Here is a 23,037-nt window from a genome sequence, read left to right as displayed (position 1 = left end):
AACGATCGAAACTTAACCTACATAACAACAACAGACTCTTATATCTACAGTTACTGCGACCTATTTGGTCATACGGCATCGAAGTATAGGGATCGACTAAACGTTCCAACTCACAACGTCTCCAGGCATTACAGTCAAAAATACTTCGAAAACTTCTTAACGCTCCGTTCTCTATGTATCTAACCTCACTATCCATAATGACCTCAAAATCCCTTTCATTATAGATCTTGCTAACACTCGTTTCTTCAAATTCCATTCCTCTACATCAGCTCATCCTAACCCTCTCATAGAACACCTATCTTCCTCCACATTACCAGGTAATCCTCTAAGGAGATTGAAGAGAAGATGGCCTCGTGATCTTCTCTTATCGTGAGAGCAAAGCACGTTACTGGAGTGACACCACTGGGTGCCTTCTCCACTCATGATTTCCTTGTATTTCTTTTTTCTTTCACCATATTTGCTTGTTGCAACAACTGTTGCAGTGGTAAATTACAATAAAAGATTTTAAAAAATATATATATAATTAATAATTTTTTCTACCTCATTTTTTTAAAAAAAGAAGCTTATTTTAGTTTTTAGGTTGGTATGTATGTAGCCACCGTAATTTAAAAAAACGAAAAATCGATATAAGTTCAAGTTTGAAATATCGATTAGGTACCAACTAAATTGATGAATTGTGAAAATAATAATTTTATTCCATTATTATAATTGTTTCTTGCAAATGTTCCGTAATTTTATATTTTCTACTTTCAATGTTTATTTTTATATTTTTTAGAATATTAAATTTTTTCTTTGAATTTTATTTATTTAGTTTTAGGAATTTAATTTTACAGATTACATCGACTTCTAATATTTTAAAAAAGGTTAATTGCAAATATGAAATTTATATCTCTGGAAAAAGTTGAAGGAAAGAAACACAAATATTTAAACATTTATAGTGATATTTTAATTTTTTTGCATGCTACGAATTTGGTTCGTTTGGTTATAATTATTGGTGTATTTTGTATCGGGTGTTCTCTATCTGGTCTTTAGCTTCATGAGTGTATATTTGGGGACAGACATCCCATTGGATAGGTCTTTAAAATGGTGGATGTTTTTTTCATGCGCTTTATTCGCCATGTATATGAAATTAAATGTTATTGGAAAAATTAATACCAAAAATCAATTGTTTTATAAAATATACATAATGTCAGCTTACTGGGTAAAAGCAATATTTAAAGCTCGCCGCAGATTTGTGGTCGTGACGTCTAAAAATAACTGAAGTGCTGTTTTCAATAAAGTTGTTTGAAAAATTTAAACTCATTAACTTGACAATCAAACTAAAGTACTTTTAAAAAACTTAGTTACCTTTTCAGTGTCAAATTCATATCTAAATAGCCACGAAAAGATTGAATGAGATCTTGGTATAAAGACCATCTGTATATTCACTTCACCTATTTGATCATAGTTCTTGTATTAGTCTATGCAGAAAAGTATTTCTTATCCTTACATACTTGTCTCTTAAATACACTCAAGAAGTTCTTGAATCACTCTCTCTTTGAATCTCTTTTGCTACTAAATGTACCACTGGTATATCTTGAAAGAAAAGATAAGATGATATTTCAAGGTTTTTCCTTTAATTTTGTTTGAAGAATTTTTTGAGCTTCAAATTCTAAATTTCTGTTAGCCATAACTTTCATATTTCAAAAGAAAGGAAATAATAACTACTAATTGAAAAAATAACCAATATTCTCAAATTTATTTTATGGGTATTGTATTTTATAATAAAACTATAAATGAGTGTAAACCCTTTTCTTTTTATTATTTCTTTTAAAAAACACTCTCGGATCACTTTCATCCATTCGGATCCATTTTTCGCATTATCTATTAATAATACGCATAATTTTAAATTATACTTTTCTCTGTTATATTATTAAAATTAAACTATAAAAACAATCTATTGATACACCAAGGTTAGTTCATATTTATTGTTCATAAAATAATTGTTAAAATTATGGAATTTGGGTTCTATCTCTTCTAACTCAGACGCCACTACAGCTTCTTCTCATCTACATAAACTAAACCCTGGGCCAAAAAGTGGATTCAATACTCAAAAGTGCGAACAGATAAATTTTACTCTACGTCGTAATTCTTGTCCCTCTATAAGTTTTAACTCAATTCCTCTTTCTTCTGCTAATTTAGTTCGCTACCTTGGGATGTACATCGACAAAAGACTAACGTGGATTCCACACACTAAACTGAAAAGACTCGAACTCAGCCGACGAAACAAATTACTGTTACGACTAATTGGCAGACAATCTAAACTACCACTGGAAATTAAAAGACTAATATACAACAGTGTACTTAAACCGATCTGGAATTACGGACTTGAGCTGTGGGGTTCAACCAAATATTCCAATTCACAAAGAATACAGTCCTTCCAATCAAAAATTCTCCGTCAGATTACGAATTCTCCATTTTATGTCTCTAACTCCACCCTCCATAACGACCTCAAAATCTCATACATAACTGACGAATCTAAATCTAAGTATAGAAAAAATTCTTTGACTCTCTTCCATTCTGTACAAATCCTCTTGTACAAAATCTTGCCTCCACAACGATTCCAGATCGTCCTCCACGACGATTGAAACGCTGTTGGCCTCGCGACCAGCTCCAGTAATGTAAGAAACTCCAGCGAGAGTGTTACCGGTGGGCAGCTTCTCTCCTCAAGTTGATCCTGTCATGACGCCTTCTACCATCATATTCACTTATTACATTTTATTCTTTGTAGATTGTGAATAGCAAATAAATTTAAAAAAAAAAAAAAGGGTTCTAATTTAAAATGTTTGTTAAACAAGACAAAAAATTTTAATAAATGAACATTTAGCTTGCCTTTAATTTAGCTGCTAAAATTTAGCTGCTAAAACTGAAGGAAGAAAGTTTTTATAGGAATCTAAATTTGAGAGAAATTTAAAATAAATTTGGCTCATTTATCTAAATTCTTCAGACAATATTACGGGAAATACACTAAATGAAGCTATAGATATTAACTTATGTTTCAAGATACGGATATCGCATTCACACTTTCTGAAATTTATTCTATTTGAAATAGAATTTGTATTAGTTTTATATTGATATTAATTATAAATTTAAAAACGAAAAAAATCGTGAAAACAGTATCCCACTACTGCATCATTTTATCAGGTGGGGCTATCTAGTAATGTAATGCGGTAATGTCCTACATTTGGAGTTATGTCAACTTACATCTTCCTTCTCGAAGTGGACATGATTACTTGAACTATAACAAGTGTTTAGTTGTAATAACAATTGAGAAAGATTGTGGGTAAGACGTAATTTTGCCAAAAAAAAAAGAGTGAACAAATCACAGCCTAATAACAACATTATTCTCCCTTGCCACTCCTCCACTGAGTGCAGTGGACAGTGTAAGTGAGAACCAAGAACATTGACTGTGGTGGAACCCTGAAGCCAGGGTCATCACCACCTTGGGCAGACTTCATGGTGCAGACCGGACACAGGCTAGACAACACCATGGAACAATCCGTGGAAACCCTTATTAGAAAGGTAAGGTTTTCTTTCTCTTAGCGCTTAGCCCAAGGAAAACCCAATTGCATTTTTACTTTTTAAACAATATGCATGAGTTTTATTCGTTTATTTACTTATGTTCTACAGATTGACTTCAAGTTGCCCATGATGTAACATCTGTTACTGCTTGATTTACCCCTACAATCAAAGGAGCAGTTTTACTTCAACTGCAAATGTTCTTTTCCAGTTATATCTTTAATCTTTTTCTTTATCTTTTATTTCAGCCTTGAATAATATTCTTGAAAAAATGTAAAATTGGTAAGTGCTGTTCTGATTTAAAATCCTCGTGTCTGATGCACCCCATATAAGTGGGGAAGCAATTATTTCTTGCTGTTTCAAAAATGGAATTAACTTATCACTGATAAAACTAGTATTTAGCCAACCGTGTATGTAACCACTTATTTAGAAACAAAATAATATATACAACCATTAAATAATATTACTTGATAATAAAACAAAAAAGTCATTAAACAATTATTGTTTTTCTGTACAATAACTGCTAGAATCATTTCATATGGTGCTATCATTTTCTAGAATCACAAGCGCCTTTGCGATTGCAGTTAGCAAAACAGAACCAACGAATTTCTATCGCTATTCACTGCAAATTTCACCTTATACAAGTATTTGCATACTAATCAAAACTTCTAAACGATAGCCCTAGTTAGTATTAGCCCTTCAGTTTTTAGTCAATATGGTCCCATTGAATTATTTTTATGCCCGCAATTAAAAAAGTAAAATAAAATAAAAAATACGTCGTGTCCATGTATACTAACTCTACTAACTTCTTCTTCCAAGCGATTTCAGATTCATTTCACATGAACTAATTTTCTATAACTCTCCATTTTCAATTACAACATTCAATTAACTTCAAAGTAATTCAAATGAAAGCACAGGAGTACATTCACTGTAAACTTTGGATGGATGTTAATATGAAGCTCTCAGAATAACTTTAAAATGATGTAGGAATATTTTTGTTTCTCGTTTATTTTTTGCATTAATTTTTGTCCGTTTATTTGTGCTACAATCGCTATAAGATACAATGATAACAGTGAAAAGTAGAAGTAAAAACGAGTGGAGAAGTTACCCAGTGGGTAACACTCCAAGAAACTAAAGTATTTGTCACTCTCTTCACGAGAAAGGAGATCACGAGGCCACCTGTCTTATTGGATTGTCCGGAAGAGTTCTTGAAGAAAGATTTTGAGCTAGAGAATTTGTGAGTGGTTGCAGGCTGAAGTGAAGCTTCCAGTCTGGTGATTTGGCGACTTGGGTGATAAAAGGTATGTTAAGGTCAGTGTGTATAGTCAGGTTAGAGACATAAGATGGAGCGTATATAATAGTTCGAAGTATTTTAGATTGTAGAAATTGAATCCTTTGGAGATTGCAGCGTTTGATTGAACCCACAGCTCTATTCCTTACACCCAGATGGGTTTTAAAATAGTAGTATAAATTTGTCTTTTGTTGCCCAGGGAGAGTATTGATCAGAACATTATTCTGATCCAGGGATAGTTTTTATTAATAAGTTATGAATTTGAATATAAGCAGGTACCTGTTATAATATTTGCCAAGATAAACAACCTAGCTACTGTGTACTGTTTTTCTGACATGATCAAATAAACTCGTTCTCGAATTCATAATATGAACTTTATAGGCTATTTTTTCGTGTAAAAGATCCGTCAAGATATGTATTTTCGGTTAAAATACAATTTTATTAATCTTAAACAAAGTGTTAATCTGACAATCAAAGTAACTTACAAAAAAAAATCAGAAAAAGTAACATGTTAAAATTAAAATGCCACTAAGTGAAGAAGTACTTTTAGTAACATAAAACTCTTTAGATGTCGTTATTCCTAACAACCTAACTGCAATAAGAATAACAAATAAAATGTCTTCTAAGAATAGAATCTGCAGTTTTTATCTTTAACAAGGACTAGAATAACAAGTGATTGCCATGGCAACGGCAAAAGTATTAGAATTTAACAAGCAGCTCCAAATACAGTTTGTGATCTTTGACTGAAAATGTACACTTTTATTTTGTATTACTAACGGCTTCAAATGAATAGCTTTCTAGCTAACAAAATCATGAAATGATTATAAAATAAATATTACGTCACTTATTAAGCACGTGCAATCTCTTACGCCTCACGTGGAACTCCTTATACTTATGCTTAACTTACGTTACCGACTGATCAAAAGATGTACTCATCAAACGATCCAAATTTACTTTAAAGAAACAAACTCTACGCAGCCCTGCTAGCTCCATTCTGGACATACGAACTTGGAACTCTACGGTTCTGTAAAAGCTCACCAATCACAACCTTATCCAATCCCTCCAATCAAAAATACTACGCACCATCGTTAACCCTACTTTTCTACGTTAATAAACTAACCCACTGACCTAAAAATCCCATTTGTTCTTGTCCTAGCCACATTCTATTACACCAAACAATCCAAACTGTTCCAACACTTCAACCGAAGCTACTTTTCCCTTAAATCCTTTCCCGAAGACTGAAGCGTCGATGGCTTCGCGATTACCTGATCGCATGCTAGAAGAAGGACATCCTTTGACTTCATCGGCATTCTGTGTTAGCCAACTCCTGATGATCGTCAATCAATGCTTTCAATTTATCTTGTTGTATGTACTACTTGCAATCATGTTTACTAGTTCCCAATAGTTATTGTAAAGTAAATAGAGTTAAAAATCAAATATTGTAGAACATATTTGGCTACAGTATCTCCTTGGATAAACAGACACCTATCCTGAGTTCCAAGCCTGGAATTATCCGTGAATAGATTGAACACATCCTCCATCTCCGTAATCTAAAACTTTTTTTTCTGTTCCATCATAGCATTCCTCATGCTTATTGTTTTTCATCCAGTGCCCTTATTTAATTTAGCATTTCTAGTGAGGCTTCCACGTCAACATTTCTACCGTTCCAATCTTGAGTAGGCTCCGTACCTCATGAAAGTCCTGACAAGACTGTCTGGTTGGCCGAGAATTTAACAACCCTTGGAAGTAATTTCTGCTTTCTCATTTCTACTTTTGGAACAAATTTTGCTTGGATCAAGATCTTGCAATTCTCCATTATTAATCATTTCTCAGATATATTAATGACTTCCCAGTTATGGATAGTCTTTTGTATGAAGTTGGTAAATAATATTTATAACAGAGTCTGAGAGTACAAGCCTCAGGAGTATTATAACAGCATGAAACTTAATTTTGAAACAGGGTGGACAGCAGTCACTTAACAATAGACATTTAAGGCATAATTAAACTGTTATACTCCGTTGTATTGTTAGTTATGGTTAGTTAAGTTTGCCCTAATATAGTGTCAATATGTCCCCTGTGCTAACTGATTATTATATTGTTTAGATTCAAATTTTGTTTTATTTTAATTAAATAATTATTTCAACTATTGTTATGGAATAATTAATTAATTTCAACTAGGGGTAATAATTATGCAATTACTAAATTTAATAGCCAGCCGGGGTCGTAATGTTGACTTCAGTTCACCGAGACCTGGTTTTAATCACACGTTTTCATCATCTAGCCGCAGCATGGCGAAAACTGTTTCTATCCTCAAATTTTAAGGGTCTTAATTAAAAAAAAAAAAAAGTGTAAAGATATTACAGGGTCTTGTTTTCGACGCTTTGCAATGCTCTTAACAAAGTTGCTCAAGAACCTATTTCTTTACGACTCTAGAATACATAGCCCAGTACTTCATTTTCTGTAATGACGCTAACAGCGCGATTCATTATTTATACATTTAAAATTATGATAGAAGCGATAAAGTAGTACATTTCTGAAACATGGCTTTCAATTTTCGTTTAACGATATTCGCTCTTAATGAACATTCAAATATTCTCTCTCTCAAATATGTTCAGATGATGTTAATCAAGTTAAAAGTTAAAATTTGTTAAAAGTTCATCATTTAGAAGAGAGAAATTTGAAATTTAACACATCTTAAGCTTAACTTCACTGAATGTGAAATGTAAATTCCAAATTCTGTCAGTACATTTTTTTTTTAACATAAGTTTTTTCAATGATGTTTGCATAATTTGACAAAATCACTGCAAAGTCAGTAATTTATTTTTAAAATCAAATAAATAATTACAAGGACAAGTTACAATAAACAAATCTGGAAATAAATCATTATACTCTATAATGAAGGGGTCCCCAAACTTATTAGGGTGCCAGTTCGCTGTCCCTCAGACCGTTGGAGGGCCGGACTATAAAACAAACTATTTTAAAGTAAAAAAACAAAACGGGAACAAATAGAATATTTCAAATAAAGAACAAGTAAATTTAAATCACCAAACTGCCCAGTATTTCTGTGGGAACTAAGGGCCTGCTTTTGGCAAATGAGATGATCAATGTCCGGTTTAGTTATAGTGCCAAAGCAAACCTTTCTTCCTACTTCTGCTGTTAGATTTCGGAGCTGTGACGCGTGCATCCCGCGTCATCGGAAGTAGTACTGTACATGAGCGACGCAGCGCTTTGCGGCACCGCCATCGTATATAGTGCTTCTCTCACTGACCACCAATGAAAGAGATGCCCCTTCTGGAAGTGCGGCGGGGGCCGGATAAATGTCCTCAGGGGGCCGCATGAGGCCCGCGGGCCGTAGTTTGGGGACCCCTGCTCTAATGTATCTAATAATAATAATAATAATAATAAGGGAAGGGATTAGCTATGAGGTTAGCATACTGGACTCCCACGCGGAGGTCCCGGTTTCGAATCCAGCAGCTGACCCTTAGATTTTCTCTTCCTAGGAGCTTCTTACAGCTCACTGTCCGGTGATGGACAGTGTTGTCTGTAACGGGAGAACACTGTCCGGAGGCCGGCAGTGCACTGGAAAAAGCTCCGGGCGCTAATAACCTCAGCTGTTGATGCGCCAAAGAAAAAAAAAAATAATAATAATAATAATGAGCTGTTATTTGATGGCAAAACAAGTTTATCCTGATTCACCCATAACCATTACTTTACACTACATTCTTTAAAATCTTTAATTATTAATATTTTTGTCCATTGTGTCAAAAATAACATTTTTTGCAGTCGGAGGACCTCCCAAAACGTGTATTTCTGGTGGAAAATTAATATTGAAAACCGATCTCGAATAGATAAAATTGTAACTTTGATCTTAAATATCTCCGCTAATATTAGGGATATCGTAACGGGGCTAACGTCATTTTTCACAACTTTTTATGTAGTTTTCATAATCATTGTCAAAACTAGTGATCCTTATGAAACGCCGATCAGGTTTTTGCTCGTAACTCCGTCCAAAATGAAGATATAGCATCGGGGGTGAAAAATTTGAAAACTAGACCAAAAAAAACAACATATAGTTTACTTCGTGGGTTTTTTCGAAATTCCGCTTTCCTAAAAAGTTATTAGCGATTGGTGCGTTTTAAATGGATCACCCAGTATATAACATATTTTCTTTATTTTAATTGTTATATATTTTATTTACTTATTTATTATTTCTTTTGGAAATTGAGGGGGGGAAAATTAATTTGTTTGTACATAATTAATTAACCAAACTTCTTTGTATGAGATAATTGTATCTTAAAACAAATAAATTATATCTACTTTTCTGTACTAGTAAAAGAAAGTTTTGACGCCATATTTTTGGTTTGAGGAAAAAAAACATTATGCTTACAAAATTGTTGTTGACAAGTCTTTAGTGAAGAAGTATGTGTTGGGAAATTGGGAAAGAAGCCGAAGAGCTGTTGAACTGGAAGTTCAAAGTTTGATAAAAAGTTAAGAGAGAGAAATAAAATAAATAAGGGAAAAACTGCGAGGATGGGCGACGAGTAAGGATAGATGGGTGATTGGGTGATTGATAGGCAAATCCATCATTCACCGGCTTCAGCCAATCACATACTGCCTATCTACTTATCTCCATCGTATACTCTTATTAACTGCACTTCATCTTTTATTAAAAATTCTTTTACTCATCTTCTCCATCTTCTGTTGTCAATGTCGCCTCTAGGCAAAAAAGTCCATCAATAAGAAATAGGTGCTTTCATGTCACTACACCCCCACATGTCATAAGTTTTCTTATGTCTTAGGTTTTGGACTTTCATCATTATCTGAAGTAGATGAATAGGTTTGGGGTAAAGATTTCGATTTCACTCACGTTACTATCTTTCATTAAATTTGTTCAATTTTTTTGTTTCCTTAGCAAGTATCCAAAATCGGCCAGGGACCCAAAAATTGTTTCGAGTTGTTTGAAAACCTCATGAATGAAGGTAATTTTCCTTTAGCAGCAAGGGGGGCAACTCAATTAGTAGCCTTAGAAATTTATTTTGAATTCGCAGCAACTTATCTTATACATGAAACTCCAATTTGGCGCTGGGTAATTTAGCATTAGATCAACCAAAACTATTATAATAATCTATTAAACTATTTTATTTGCTATAATCAGGGTTGATCGTCCACTCAAGATAGAAGCAGTTTGACAATCAGTATTATAGTATAACCTTTCTAGCAATTGATCTCTTGTACGAAAGATAAACGTCTTTGATAGTTTTGATTTTCGACCGTTGTTTTCAAACTCAAATTTTGTTTCTTCATACCAACGTTTCGGTAAATATATTAACTTCTTCAGGGTATTGTAAAATTTGTGGAGTTAAACGATGAGCTACATCATCATAACTGTTTCAACAGTAACGTTCAACTCCACAAATTTTACAATACCCTGAAGAAGTTAATATATTTACCGAAACGTTGGTGTGAAGAAACAAAATTTGTGTTTGAATTATATGACAGCACCACAATATTCTCCAAAATCATAAAAGTCTATCTAAAGTGACACTTATCATTGAAGTTATCTTTGAACTTACTCCATCACCAGCGGTTAATTTTCTAGTAAATATTAGCCTCCGTTTAGTTAACAAAATTGCCTTACTTTTGCTTAAATAAATTTTGATTTTCCTTTGATGAAAATATCTCAGTATTTGGTGCATTGACTGTCCAGCGTACTATAATTATAAAGTTTAAAACTCTCGTCTAAGAGTGCATGGTGCAGCATCGACAGCAATAAAAGTGATTATGAAATTTCTTGCTTTTTGTAGAATATTATTAAGATAAGCCGTCCAAAGACTGCTACTCTCAAAGAAGTCACCGAATGTAACTCGTCTTTATTCTGATTTGGCATATAAATGTTGGGTTCCTTGTGAAGTTATATTTAAGAGTATTGTCAAGTTTACAAACTGTATAATGTTGATAAGAATTTAATTTGTCTCAAATGTTGGAAGTTTGAAGGCAATTTGAGAGTTAGAACCTTGAAGAAATAGGGGTGTGTCCACAGTATCCATTTTTTAATTTAAATAACGGATTTACCTAAAACTATGGATGATAGTTTAATATGAACACATTATTTCCTCTGTAGAAGTAAAAACATAATGATTCATCCAAGTGTATTATATAAACGTATAAAAAATATATACGAGGGTCGTTTGAAAAGTCCGTGCAAAGTCAGAGAGATAGCACCACTGGCGCGTATCGAGGTTATGTTTAGTTAGTAGCATCTCTTGGAAGAACACACACCAAGTTTCAGCCAGATCGGTCTATTTCTTTGTGTTTGGCATTCGTTTGAATCGAGGAAGTCGAGTGATTTTCAAAAAATGGACGAAAAAGAATTTCGTGTCTTGATTAAACACTACATTATGAAAGGCAAAACGCCTCAGGAGACTAAAGAGAAGCTTGATAAACATTATGGTGACTCTGCACCTTCGATTAGAACAGTTTATAAGTGGTTTCAAAATTTTCGGAGTGGCCATATGGGCACAAGTGACGCTGAACGTTCTGGACGCCCTGTTGAGGTTACTACTCCAGAAATCATTGATAAAATCCATGATATGGTGATGGATGACAGAAGAGTGAAGGTGCGTGAGATTGCTAGTGCTGTGGGCATCTCGAATGAACGGGTACATAATATTTTGTATCAACATTTGGACATGACAAAGCTATCCGCAAGATGGGTGCCGCGATTGCTCACGCTTGACCAAAAACGAAATCGTGTGAAGTGTTGCAAGGACGGTTTGCAGCTGTTCCAGAAGAATCCGCAGGACTTTAAGCGTCGTTTCGTAACTGTGAATGAAACATGGATACATCACTACACTCCTGAGACCAAAGAACAATCTAAACAATGGGTTACCAAGGGGGAATCTGCGCCAAAAAAAGGCAAAGACCGTTCCTTCGGCCGGAAAGATTATGGCGACTGTCTTTTGGGATTCGCAAGGAATAATCCTCATCGACTATCTGGAAAAGGGTAAAACTATTACAGGTGCATATTATTCATCGTTATTGGACCGTTTGAAAACCGAGCTGCAAGAAAAACGCCCACGATTGGCCCACAAAAAAGTCCTTTTCCATCACGACAACGCACCAGCTCACACCTCAGCAGTTGTGGTCGCAAAATTAATGGAAATAGGGTTCCAACGCGTTTGACATCCCCCCTATTCTCCAGACTTGACTCCCTCGGACTACTATTTGTTCCCCAATATGAAGAAATGGCTGGCGGGAAAAAGATTTTATTCAAACGAGGAGGTGATTGCAGAAACGAATGGCTATTTTTCAGACTTGGACAAATCCTATTATTCGGAAGGGATCAACAAACTAGAGCAGCGTTGGACGAAGTGTATAAGCCTAAAAGGAGACTATGTTGAAAAATAAAAAAGGTTTACCCCAAAAAATTAAGTAGTTTTTATTTTTGCACGGACTTTTCAAACGACCCTCGTATATATTAGATATTTGTTACATTTTGGTATCGTGCCAGCTGCTCTATTTAAAGGCTTATAGCAGTTATTGAAGATTATTTCTATCTAACATCTTGTTTATCCATCGCTGCTGTGAATAACTGGTGTGACACTCACACGAGTTACTGTGACGTCAGTAATTAACTTCGAGCAGCTACAAAACCAAAGCAATTGATATCGTACAAAAGAGATAAATTACAAGTTTACAAAAAGGGAGCAACTGTGCAATAGTAACAAGTGATTACAATATTCAAGAAGTTTGCTCGCCTTTTTTTTTTTTAATGAAAATACTGATCATTTTCTTGTAGTATGAATATGTCCAACTGTTCGGGCACTGAATCGTTCCAGCTTCTACCAATACCTTTTATTAGAAATCGCTGTAATAAAGTTGTATGTCTTGATTGACATATTTGGCCCCTATAATCTTATTTTCAAAGTGAACTGGACTACCAAGATTGTGTTCTTAGATATCTTATATCTTATTTCAGTCATGGAGATAAAGATGTGTTACACAAATTTTTGCCACGATCGCTACAGTTCTCCTTCTTAAAAATGTGAAATAGCGAAAATGTCTTTTCCCATAAATATCTTTCTTTCTAAATCTTTTAATGAATATATCCCTCTTTGAAAAATTATATTTAAAAAAGAAATAAATGCGATAAATTTATTATAGCGAGGAAAGATTTTATTTAAGTTATTTTTGGCTTTTCACGACTCTCATACTTCGTATGTTCACTATAACTCGTACAAATTGTTCCACCATCTTTCCTAATATCGAGTTAGCGGTTTTTCGTGGAGGGTCGCTGCGTGCCAAAAGTATGATTTCACATATTCAATTGTGAATGTTCCTAAACTCAATTTTGTGAGCAGAAGGAGACACTGCTTTGGAGTTAGAGAGGGGGAAGTTGTTAGCCGCCGGCAGTGGTTGTGAGAGGCGGCTAACAGATTGTGGAGTTTCACCATCGGGCCCTCTTGTAGATGGGCATACAATTTTCCACACCCTTATTGTAGCTTTCATTGTACAGATCACTTTTTTTGGTTCTTTAATTTTTGCTTTTTAGAAACTACAATAGCATTCTACAAAAACAAACGTTAAATCATTTTAATAGATTTCTTGTAGATAGTTTGCTGGATCCCAAGCGATGGCTCAGGCTTTGGAGTTCATGTTCGTAGAAGTCTTTTCAGTACATTCGGTTATGGTACTTCGGTTATGGTACTTAAAAGTGAGCCTGTACAGAATTAATACAATTTTCTGCTACTTTATCGATAAGTACACATATATTTAGAAAAAACAGCATCATGTCAACTGGAAACATGTTCGAAATACGAGGTCTGTAAATTAAGTAATGAGACTGATTTTTTAAAAAAAAATTTACTCAAAAAGAATTACAATTAGGAAGTAATGTCAGTTATTTCTCCCCTTGCCGGAAATGGATCTTCATTTGAGTATACTCGAATGAAATATACTGGACTTAGCTGAACAAAACTTATTAATTCACATTCAATTTAAATGCCTCAAACTTTTTGCAATAAAGCAGGAAAAATGAGAAATAAATAAAATGAACTAAAATGTTAAAAGAGATCTCCTAATATAGAGTAGATTGTAGATTAATCTCTTACCAAAATATAACCTTAACAGCTACCCTAATCAGTAACCTACCCATTTAATCTCAAATTGTTTACCCCCAACTAATTATACCCAGATTTTTTTTTTGTTTTGTAAACAAACGATATAATATATTAAAGAGGGAGAGTTTATATTTTCTGTTATCCGCCAAACAGTTTACCATACGTTAAGTTTAAGCGGCCCTAATTAGTTTGAATGAATAGAATTTACCTTTTGATTAATGTTGTGTAATTAAGATAACGGCTGTATATTAGTCAACCATTATTGGCGAGTATTTTATCTTTCAAGATTTATGGACAGATTATGTTTCAGCAGCTAACATCCTAATAAAGGTATGCATCTATTCAAATAACTTTATTATCAAGAAAATTTTATATAATTTCTACAATAAAAATAATGTAGAAAAACACAAAAAATTAAAAATGTTTTTCATCTTTTTGCCCCCCCCCCCAAAAAAAAAGCAATTGCCAAATCTTTGAAATAATAAAAACATATACTCGATTTTAGAACATTTTAGAACAAGTTAAAAAATAAATAACTTCCAATTTAGGAATATCTTTTAAATTTGATTTCCACGACAAATTTAATCCTCTTTAAAAGTATACAAGAGCTAGGACCGTACATTACACAAGAATGGAACTTTAGAGCCACTACTCTACTCTCCTTTTTTTTTTTTTGTAAGATGCCTAATGGAATTTTTAGTGCTGCACGAGACCGAGACGAGGCGAGACTTTATGCAGTCTCGATCTCGGTCTCGGTCTCGTCGAGATATCTCGGTCTCGGTTTTTTGAATTTTTGTTTAAGTATTAAAAGCGGTTTGCTATTAATAATCTTTTCAAAAAATGTTATTATTTTCTAATAATTATTTTAATTTATATATTGGTAATGAAAATGTGTGTAAAAGAAGACAACTACTTACACTTCAATGCATCATATATTACTATTACTGTTATATATCTTTATATAATTTCAAAAAGATGTTAAATACGCGCCAAATGAAAGACCCAAATAACATATCTGCCTCCTATAACAAGTCGATTCGTGAAATAAAAAATACACCTCCCAACAAACTTCCCGCTCCATTAGTTATGGCTGTTGGTGAAGATAAAGAATCTGATGATTCACCTTTGGCGACGACGACGACTGCATCAATATTTTTGCACCATTTGCTCAAAAATCAGCAAATATCACCGAAGCATGGAAGACAGAAATAATTAATTACACCAAATTAGACCAGTAGACGTTGACATTTTAGAATGGTGGAAAACACTTGAGAATTCCTTCAAAAATTTGTCTAGAATGGCGAAAGATATTTTTAGTATCTGTGCAACTTCAGTGCCATCGGAAAGATTATTTCCGCAAGCGGCGTTGATAATGACCAATAGAAGATCTTCTCTAACTTCTGACTCAGTAAAAGCTCTTTTATGTATCAATGCTTTGGCAAAGGGTATCTTAAAAACGAAAATTTGTGGCAATATTTTTTAGGTGCATAGATAGTCTTTTTTTTCAAATTCACTAATTCCAAAATTCTAAAATATAATTCAAATGATATCAAAGTTCAAAGTATTAGATTATTAATAGTGAAATTTATGAAATTGAATGAATGAATGAAATGAATAGTGAAATTTAGTGAATTTATGTAAAAATTATGAAATTCGAAGGGGGCCGCCACGGTAGCCGAGCGGTGAGAGACCTGCGAAGCTAATGTGTATTGTGGTACTGGGTTCGATTCCCGGTCTTAGGCTTTGGATTTTATTTAATGGTTAATATGAGAAATTTACAGTAAAGTATGTTTGCTAGTCGCCTCCGTCCGCAACACCTAATTGGTAGTTGGACGTAAAGCCCCGCGAGACCGAGACCGAGATTTGTCTCGTTTCTCGTGCAGCACTAGGAATTTTACAAAATAAAAGTTTTAAATAGAAGTAAATTTTGTATGTTTGCAATCACTATAGAAGTAGCTATTTTGAAAAAAAAAAATGTGACTATTTTGATTGAGGTACCGCTGGTGCGTAAGATTTTCGACAATAGATTGAATAAAATGCGATTTAAATAAAATTTTAAAAGTCGTTGACGAGAAAAATCACGAAATACTGAAAAATTCTTTCAGTATACTGGCACTTTCAGTACGCCAATAGTCTTCAAATTTATTACGTATTGTTATTACATTTTTACGATGGAATATCAAAATCAAAAATGTGCGCGATAAGCATATTTAAGAGGAGTAATAGAATTTAGAAATAGCGTACTTAAAACGGATAACAAACAAGGCAATTCTAAAAGTATCTCATATTTCCTATCTCAAATATCTTCTTACTAAAAACAATTTTCCACCAAATACACCCATTGTTGTTGTTTGATAATGAAAATATACGATATTTATTAAATTAGCGGAAAAAAAGGTGTAAATAATATTCTAGAAACGAAGTGATAATTGTAACGTGGTGATATCATTTGGACGTTGTGATTGTCCGCTGTTAGAGTATACAACGTGCGGTAGTGTGTAGGTGTAAGCGCGTGCGCGTCTGTAATCTAAAGGGTCTAAATAGAATGAACATTGTATCAGGGTTAGGACGTGAGAGGACTCCCTTTCCTCCCTAGGCTTTGTGTTGCCAGAAAGTGCCACACCCCTCTCAATAGAAACAACATTGTACCAGTGCACACGTGTAATAACTAACATTTGCTACATTGTTTGTTAGGTCAAACTATCCATTTAATTATTACTATTATTGTATGTAAGTTGAAAATCTTTAGTCCATACTTATTGGACTTTTACTTAAATTTTCATTAGAATAAAAGCAGAGAGATTATTCATTTCAGTTCTTGCATTACTAAGAAAACATTATTTATTAAATTGCTTATTCCTAGTTACAGGCTTTTAAGCAGTTCACATACAAGTTTATAATTTGATTTCATATTAAGTAAAATAACTCCCTTTTTTTCAAACGGGCTTTACTTCCAGTCTTGAACAGAGGCGGATAGCAGCTAACATACTTTACTGCAAATTCATTTTATTAATCATTAAATAAAAATCCAAGGCCTAGACCGGGAATCGAACCCAGTACACCACTATTAATATTAGCTTTGCGTGCCACGCCTTTAACCGCTCGGCTACTGTGGCGCCTGTCGTATAAAGAAATTTTTCCATTTTGATTACTTTTTCTATTACACCTTAGAACCATTCATAAGGTCTAGTATTATTGTATTACAGTTTTGCATTATTTTTGCATTACAGTTTTCAACTGAAGTATATTTTACAATGAACTTATTTTAAAAATATCTAGAATTTTTCTGTCATTCTCGCTGCTTCAGTGGATTGATGAATTGTGAACTCATCTTCCAAGTCATTTCAGAAATGTAATGTGACTCTGTGAAGGGGTAACTGATAATATTAGTCTCGTAGATGTTGATAACTAGTTTCAAGCAGTTTTGACCTGTATCAGTAATTGTCTTAGAAGTCTAGCATTAAGAATATATGAGAGATTTATAGAATTACAACTAGGTGAAGTCAAGCTATACCCCTATTTTGAGGCTAAAAAAAATTGAAGACGGAAATGAGTTTTGAATAAGTGTGAGGATGACGCTTTAGAACCGGATAACCTACACAATAACCTGTCCACCCATCTACTTCGCTTTTTCGGTACCTTTAACTCATCTCATTTTCTTACATTTTTGAACTTTTTATATTCTACTATTGAGAAATTTATTTCTATTTCTGTTTCCATTAATTAGATAGATAAATATATATGAACGGTACCCAAAAGGGAGCAGGTTCTACACATTGTTTCTCATTTTAACTCAAAAGAGGCTACAGGAGATTAGATAGGAATCAATCCCAGTTAGGGGAAGCTGATTGGTTTAGAGTATCGCATACTAGAGAACGGAAAACACATAATTTTTCTTTCTTTTGATAAATGTTGTCTGTACAAATTTGGAGTTATTTTGTCTGAAATAAGATTGGAATAACTAGAAACAAAATATTTGTCCGCTGGTGGACTCAATGGCATGATCAACCATGGTTTATTCTTTATAAAAAGTGTACAACTGAGACTTTTTCTCTGATTAAAGATTTTTAGAAACGTGTCCATTAATCTCAATGAACCAAACGATCCTCTAGGTTTGTTTCTCCTCAGAGCCAGTTTTGATTTCTAACGGCAAATCTTTCTAGATGATTGCATAATATGCAACTGTGACATGCAGTTGAATATTGGCTTACTCTACTGGCAGCATACGAACGACATTGGCCGTATAAGTGGCAGAAATGGCGCGGTAGTTGGATGCAGGACTGGCGGCAGCTGGCGAATCAATAGAGATCGGGCTGGCCGCGGGCGAAGACGGGTGGAGCCTGCCAGAGAGAACCCAGGGCCGGTTCAAGGTTGGATGTGGGACACGCACCCACACAATGGTGAGTGTTGAGCCCGCGCCCGCGCCTCCTTTTACCCGCCAAAACCACCATCGCAATTACCGAAGCTGCTGGTACCTCCTCATTCATCTGTACTCTGTACTATTCTAGAGAATTCTATTCAGGCACGAAATAATCCCTCGTCGGTGCGAGCGGCCGGCACCCCCCTCTGACCAACCGACGTGACCTACCACCCTCTTCCTTGCTCAATCTTCAGCCTTTTCTCTTCAAACCTTTGCCTGAGTCCTTTCCAAGGTTGGCCTCTCATTCTTCTGTTTCTCTCCTTACTTTTTTTCCTTCTTCTTTTTCAAATTAACTGATAAATATTTCCGTCTCACTTTTATCCATCCCTAGGGTTTCCAGATAGATCGACTCTTCTCGCCCAGTCTCTAATATCGTCCAGAATGTTTTATCTTCTTCAAACTAACTCAAGGGAGATATTTCAATAGAATTCCATTCCTTAAGCTATCCTATTTATTTTGATTATTTCCTCTTTTTTTTTGCAGTAACATAATTACATTAACAGATCAATCTTTCTTATTCAAACTCAAGTGGTTTTGTGGTTTTCATTACCTTATTGATATTAATTGCCCATTTATGTTTGTCAGATCTTCAGGATAATTAACCTTTAATTAGATCTTCCTCCAGAATTTTACTTCCTTTTTCCTAGATATTTTCTTAGTTATTTCTCTTGATTTAATAGGCTCCTTTACATTAGGGTAAACTCGAACAACTCTCGCATTATGTGCCGGGCAACCATCTTGTTGAAAATACTTATCTAGATGATGTTGTAGAAGAACATCTTCTAGCAGAACTGGCAAAATGTCTCTTAAAAAAAAGTTAGATACCTTACACCAGTTAAGTTCTCTCTGTAGAAGTATGGGCCGATTAGTTGATTTCCTAAAACTCCACACCAAACGTTTGTAGAAAAAACAACCTGAACGTCGAATAACTCTAGCCTGCCTAGATCTTGACTTCGCCACCATAATTGCTGCTACACACAGAGCGTGGGAGTCCAAAGTTTTGACTTGCCTATCCGTTAATTGTGCCCAGTTTGAACAGATTCTTTAAACAAAATAACGCAATTTTGACAATAAACTGAAATTTGTTTTTCATTTTTTAAACCACCATTACTTTTGAAAAACCTAACCGTATTCAAAAAAAATTTTTTGTTTTTTTTTAGGAGCTCAAATACTATAAAAATATGAAAAAAACATTATAACGTTCCATTTGAAAAAACAAAGTTGGATGCTGTATCTCGAGATACATGGGTTTAAAAAAATGGATCAATCACTGAAAATAAACTAGACTAAAAATGATTAAATACGTGTTTTTTATTTTTTCGAAATTTCCCGCCGTTTAAAAAAAAAGTGAGTGGAGCATATAACTTTGGTCACCCTGCATATATCCTCTCCATGGGGCGGACACAATGAAATCCTTTACTGGATTTCTTACAAGCCAGCTTTATAAAATTCTGGGAAATAGATAAAAGAAAAATCTTCGATATCTTTCTTTGTTAGAGTGTTTCAAAAGCTCCATATTATTTGCAAAATACATTTTACATGGCATTCATTTCAATGCGTACCATAGAATTTTACATGTTATTAAATAAAAAAAAAATTTCTTTGATAATGCTTAACTGGAAAATAAATAACGAAGATCGTCCTTTTTCCGAGGATGCCAATTCTATGTACATTCTGCAGAAAAACCTTATGGATTGTTTCATATTCATGGGTTTTTCTACCCTTTTTATTCTTACAAATTTACATAGGCAATATGTCTCATCAAATATGAACTCGCTTCTCTCCGTTTCGCTTATTTTACTGAAAAAAAGCAAATCATGTTTTCATTGAAGAACTTTTTTATTTAAAAAAAAAAAATTGTTCTTTATTGAAATTTGCAGCATCCAAATTTGGTACATGATAAAAAAAATATCACATGAAAATATGCTAGTGGAGAAGGCACCCAATGGTGTCACTCCATTATCTTGGGACATATGTACGAGGGTCGTTTGAAAAGTCCGTGCAAAAATAAAAACTACTTAATTTTTTGGGGTAAACCTTTTTTATTTTTCAACATAGTCTCCTTTTAGGCTTATACACTTCGTCCAACGCTGCTCTAGTTTGTTGATCCCTTCCGAATAATAGGATTTGTCCAAGTCTGAAAAATAGCCATTCGTTTCTGCAATCACCTCCTCGTTTGAATAAAATCTTTTTCCCGCCAGCCATTTCTTCATATTGGGGAACAAATAGTAGTCCGAGGGAGCCAAGTCTGGAGAATAGAGGGGATGTGAAACGAGTTGGAACCCTATTTCCATTAATTTTGCGACCACAACTGTTGAGGTGTGAGCTGGTGCGTTGTCGTGATGGAAAAGGACTTTTTTGTGGGCCAATCGTGGGCGTTTTTCTTGCAGCTCGGTTTCCAATAACGATGAATAATATGCACCTGTAATAGTTTTACCCTTTTCCAGATAGTCGATGTGGATTATTCCTTGCGAATCCCAAAAGACAGTCGCCATAATCTTTCCGGCCGAAGGAACGGTCTTCGCCTTTTTTTGGCGCAGATTTCCCCTTGGTAACCCATTGTTTAGATTGTTTTTTTGGTCTCAGGAGTGTAGTGATGTAACCATGTTTCATCCACAGTGACGAAACGACGCTTAAAGTCCTGCGGATTCTTCTGGAACAACTGCAAACCGTCCTTGCAACACTTCACACGATTTGAAAATCACTCGACTTCCTCGATTCAAACGAATGCCAAACACAAAGAAATAGACCGATCTGGCTGAAACTTGGTGTGTGTTCTTCCAAGAGATGCTACTAACTAAAAATAACCTCGATACGCGCCAGTAGTGCTATCTCTCTGACTTTGCACGGACTTTTCAAACGACCCTCGTATGCTCTTATGATAACAGTAGATCGCGAGGCCATCTTCTCTTCAATATTCTTGGAGGATCATCTGGTAATGTGGAAGAAGATTGGTGTACTATGAGACGGTTAGGATGAGCTGATGTACAAGAATGAAATTCGAGAAAACGAGTTTTACCTAGATCTTTAAAGAAAGGGATTTTGAGATCATTATGGGTGCTGAGGTTAGATATATAGGACGGAGCGTTAAGGAGTTATAAAGAAGAAAAATCTAATTAAATCTCATTTGTATTTATTAATTTTATTTTTCTTTGGCAATATACAAAAATAAAGGTAATTCTATTGCATTTAAAAGCAACCGTTCAAATATATGGCGACGTTCTTATAGAGTTACGATTCAATTCTCGTAGTTTCGCAAATTATAACTAGAGTTAGAGCAAGCCAAGTTCCACGCTGCCAGCAGCATCCTGTACATAACTAATTCTTCATCCGGATTTTAAACTCCTTTTTAAATTTCCTAAATTTAATCCGTGATAGTGAAGAAATGCCAATTTTATCAGGCGGGCTTTACGTTCAACTACCAAATTAGGTGTCGTGGCCGGAGGCTACTAGCAAACATACTTTACTGTAAATTTCTCATATTAACCATTAAATAAAATCCAAGGCCTAAAGACCGGGAATCGAACCCAGTACCACATATTAGTTTTACAGGTATCGCTTTAATTGGTCGGCTACCGGTGGCGCCTTAGGTAATCCGTGATAGTAAAGTGTACTTAATTAGCACATCCTTATTTTGGCTCTAGCAACAGTTTCTTGTCTTAATTCTGGAATAAAAAAAAAATCAAGAAAATCTTCTAGGAAAAAGGAGATTAGTTTAGAAAAACGAGGAAATTGTAAATGGTCGTTTCTGGACAGTTTCCTATCAGTGGACTTTCAGGCATTTATCGTGAAAAGGAAGAGGGTGACTGATATAATGGCGAATTGTCTTGGCCAGAGCCACTTTTTCATGGCAAGGTAAATTTAGATGTGATTTATGTGGTACTCATATTATGCAGAAGAACCTTCACCGCCAACTTGTGTTCAGCTAAGCAACTGCAGTCTTACTTTTCTAGAATCAGTGAGAAAGATGCCTCCTGTGTGGTGAAGTAGATAACCTAATACATCTTCCAGAGTTGTCCATAGCGGTGAATATACCTGTTACTTAAATGGTGGCGTAGTTTTCTCAATTACTTACTGCGAGAAGGGAAATGAAATCTGTTCTTGACCCCCCCAAAAAATGTGTTACATAAAATAATAATCAAAATAAAAATAACAGATAAAAGGAGTAGCTCAATGATTTTGAGTGCTGAATTCACGCTGATATTCGCTATGAATCCAGCTGTTGGCCCTTATATTTTCTCTCTCTAAAGAGCTTCTTACAGCTCCTTGTCTGGTAAACGGCAGGGTTATCAGTAAAGAGGCAGTACATGAAATAAGCTCCGGGCTCGAGTAACCTCACATATTAACGCGTCTTTTGGCCAAGACGGATAGACGGAGCAGAACAACATTGCCTACCCAACCTTGTATTGTCTGGATTGCCATGGCAAAACATTTGACTTCAAATCCACATAACATACTTGACTTGAAAGACATCATGAGATGTATAAACGATACTAACTTATTAAAAGGAAACTCGTCAATACATCAAGACTATCTGTAGAAAACAAATGAATAATTGACTTGTTCAGACTATGCAGTTCAACCAAATGTTCTAATCTACATCGTAATCCATTCCTCCAGTCAAAAACCCATAGAACTTAGCTTTAACA

At 34.6% G+C, this 23,037-nt stretch overlaps 1 protein-coding gene across 8 annotated transcripts in view; it reads left to right on the top strand.

Moving 5' to 3' along the window:
* LOC141452433 (uncharacterized protein CG43867) overlaps nt 1-23,037 on the top strand; it is a 488,462-nt gene that overhangs the window by 373,508 nt on the left and 91,917 nt on the right. The window contains exon 2 of one of the 8 annotated variants that reach the window (XM_074124584.1): nt 3,184-3,561. The exons of 6 other annotated variants lie outside the window; for them this stretch is intronic. In XM_074124584.1, coding sequence (XP_073980685.1) covers nt 3,496-3,561 — 66 coding nt within the window. In that variant the 5' untranslated portion in view covers nt 3,184-3,495. Of the gene's footprint in view, nt 1-3,156; nt 3,562-23,037 lie in introns of all 8 variants that reach the window. One more of the 8 variants, XM_074124585.1, reaches the window with a different exon arrangement.

This window comes from Rhodnius prolixus, unplaced genomic scaffold (assembly GCF_049639745.1).
Source record: "Rhodnius prolixus isolate KJV_2025 unplaced genomic scaffold, Rpr scaffold_3, whole genome shotgun sequence".
Classification (NCBI taxonomy): Eukaryota; Metazoa; Arthropoda; class Insecta; order Hemiptera; family Reduviidae; genus Rhodnius; species Rhodnius prolixus.
Note: the sequence above shows the minus strand (reverse complement) of the source record. Positions and strands in the feature narration are given on the sequence as shown.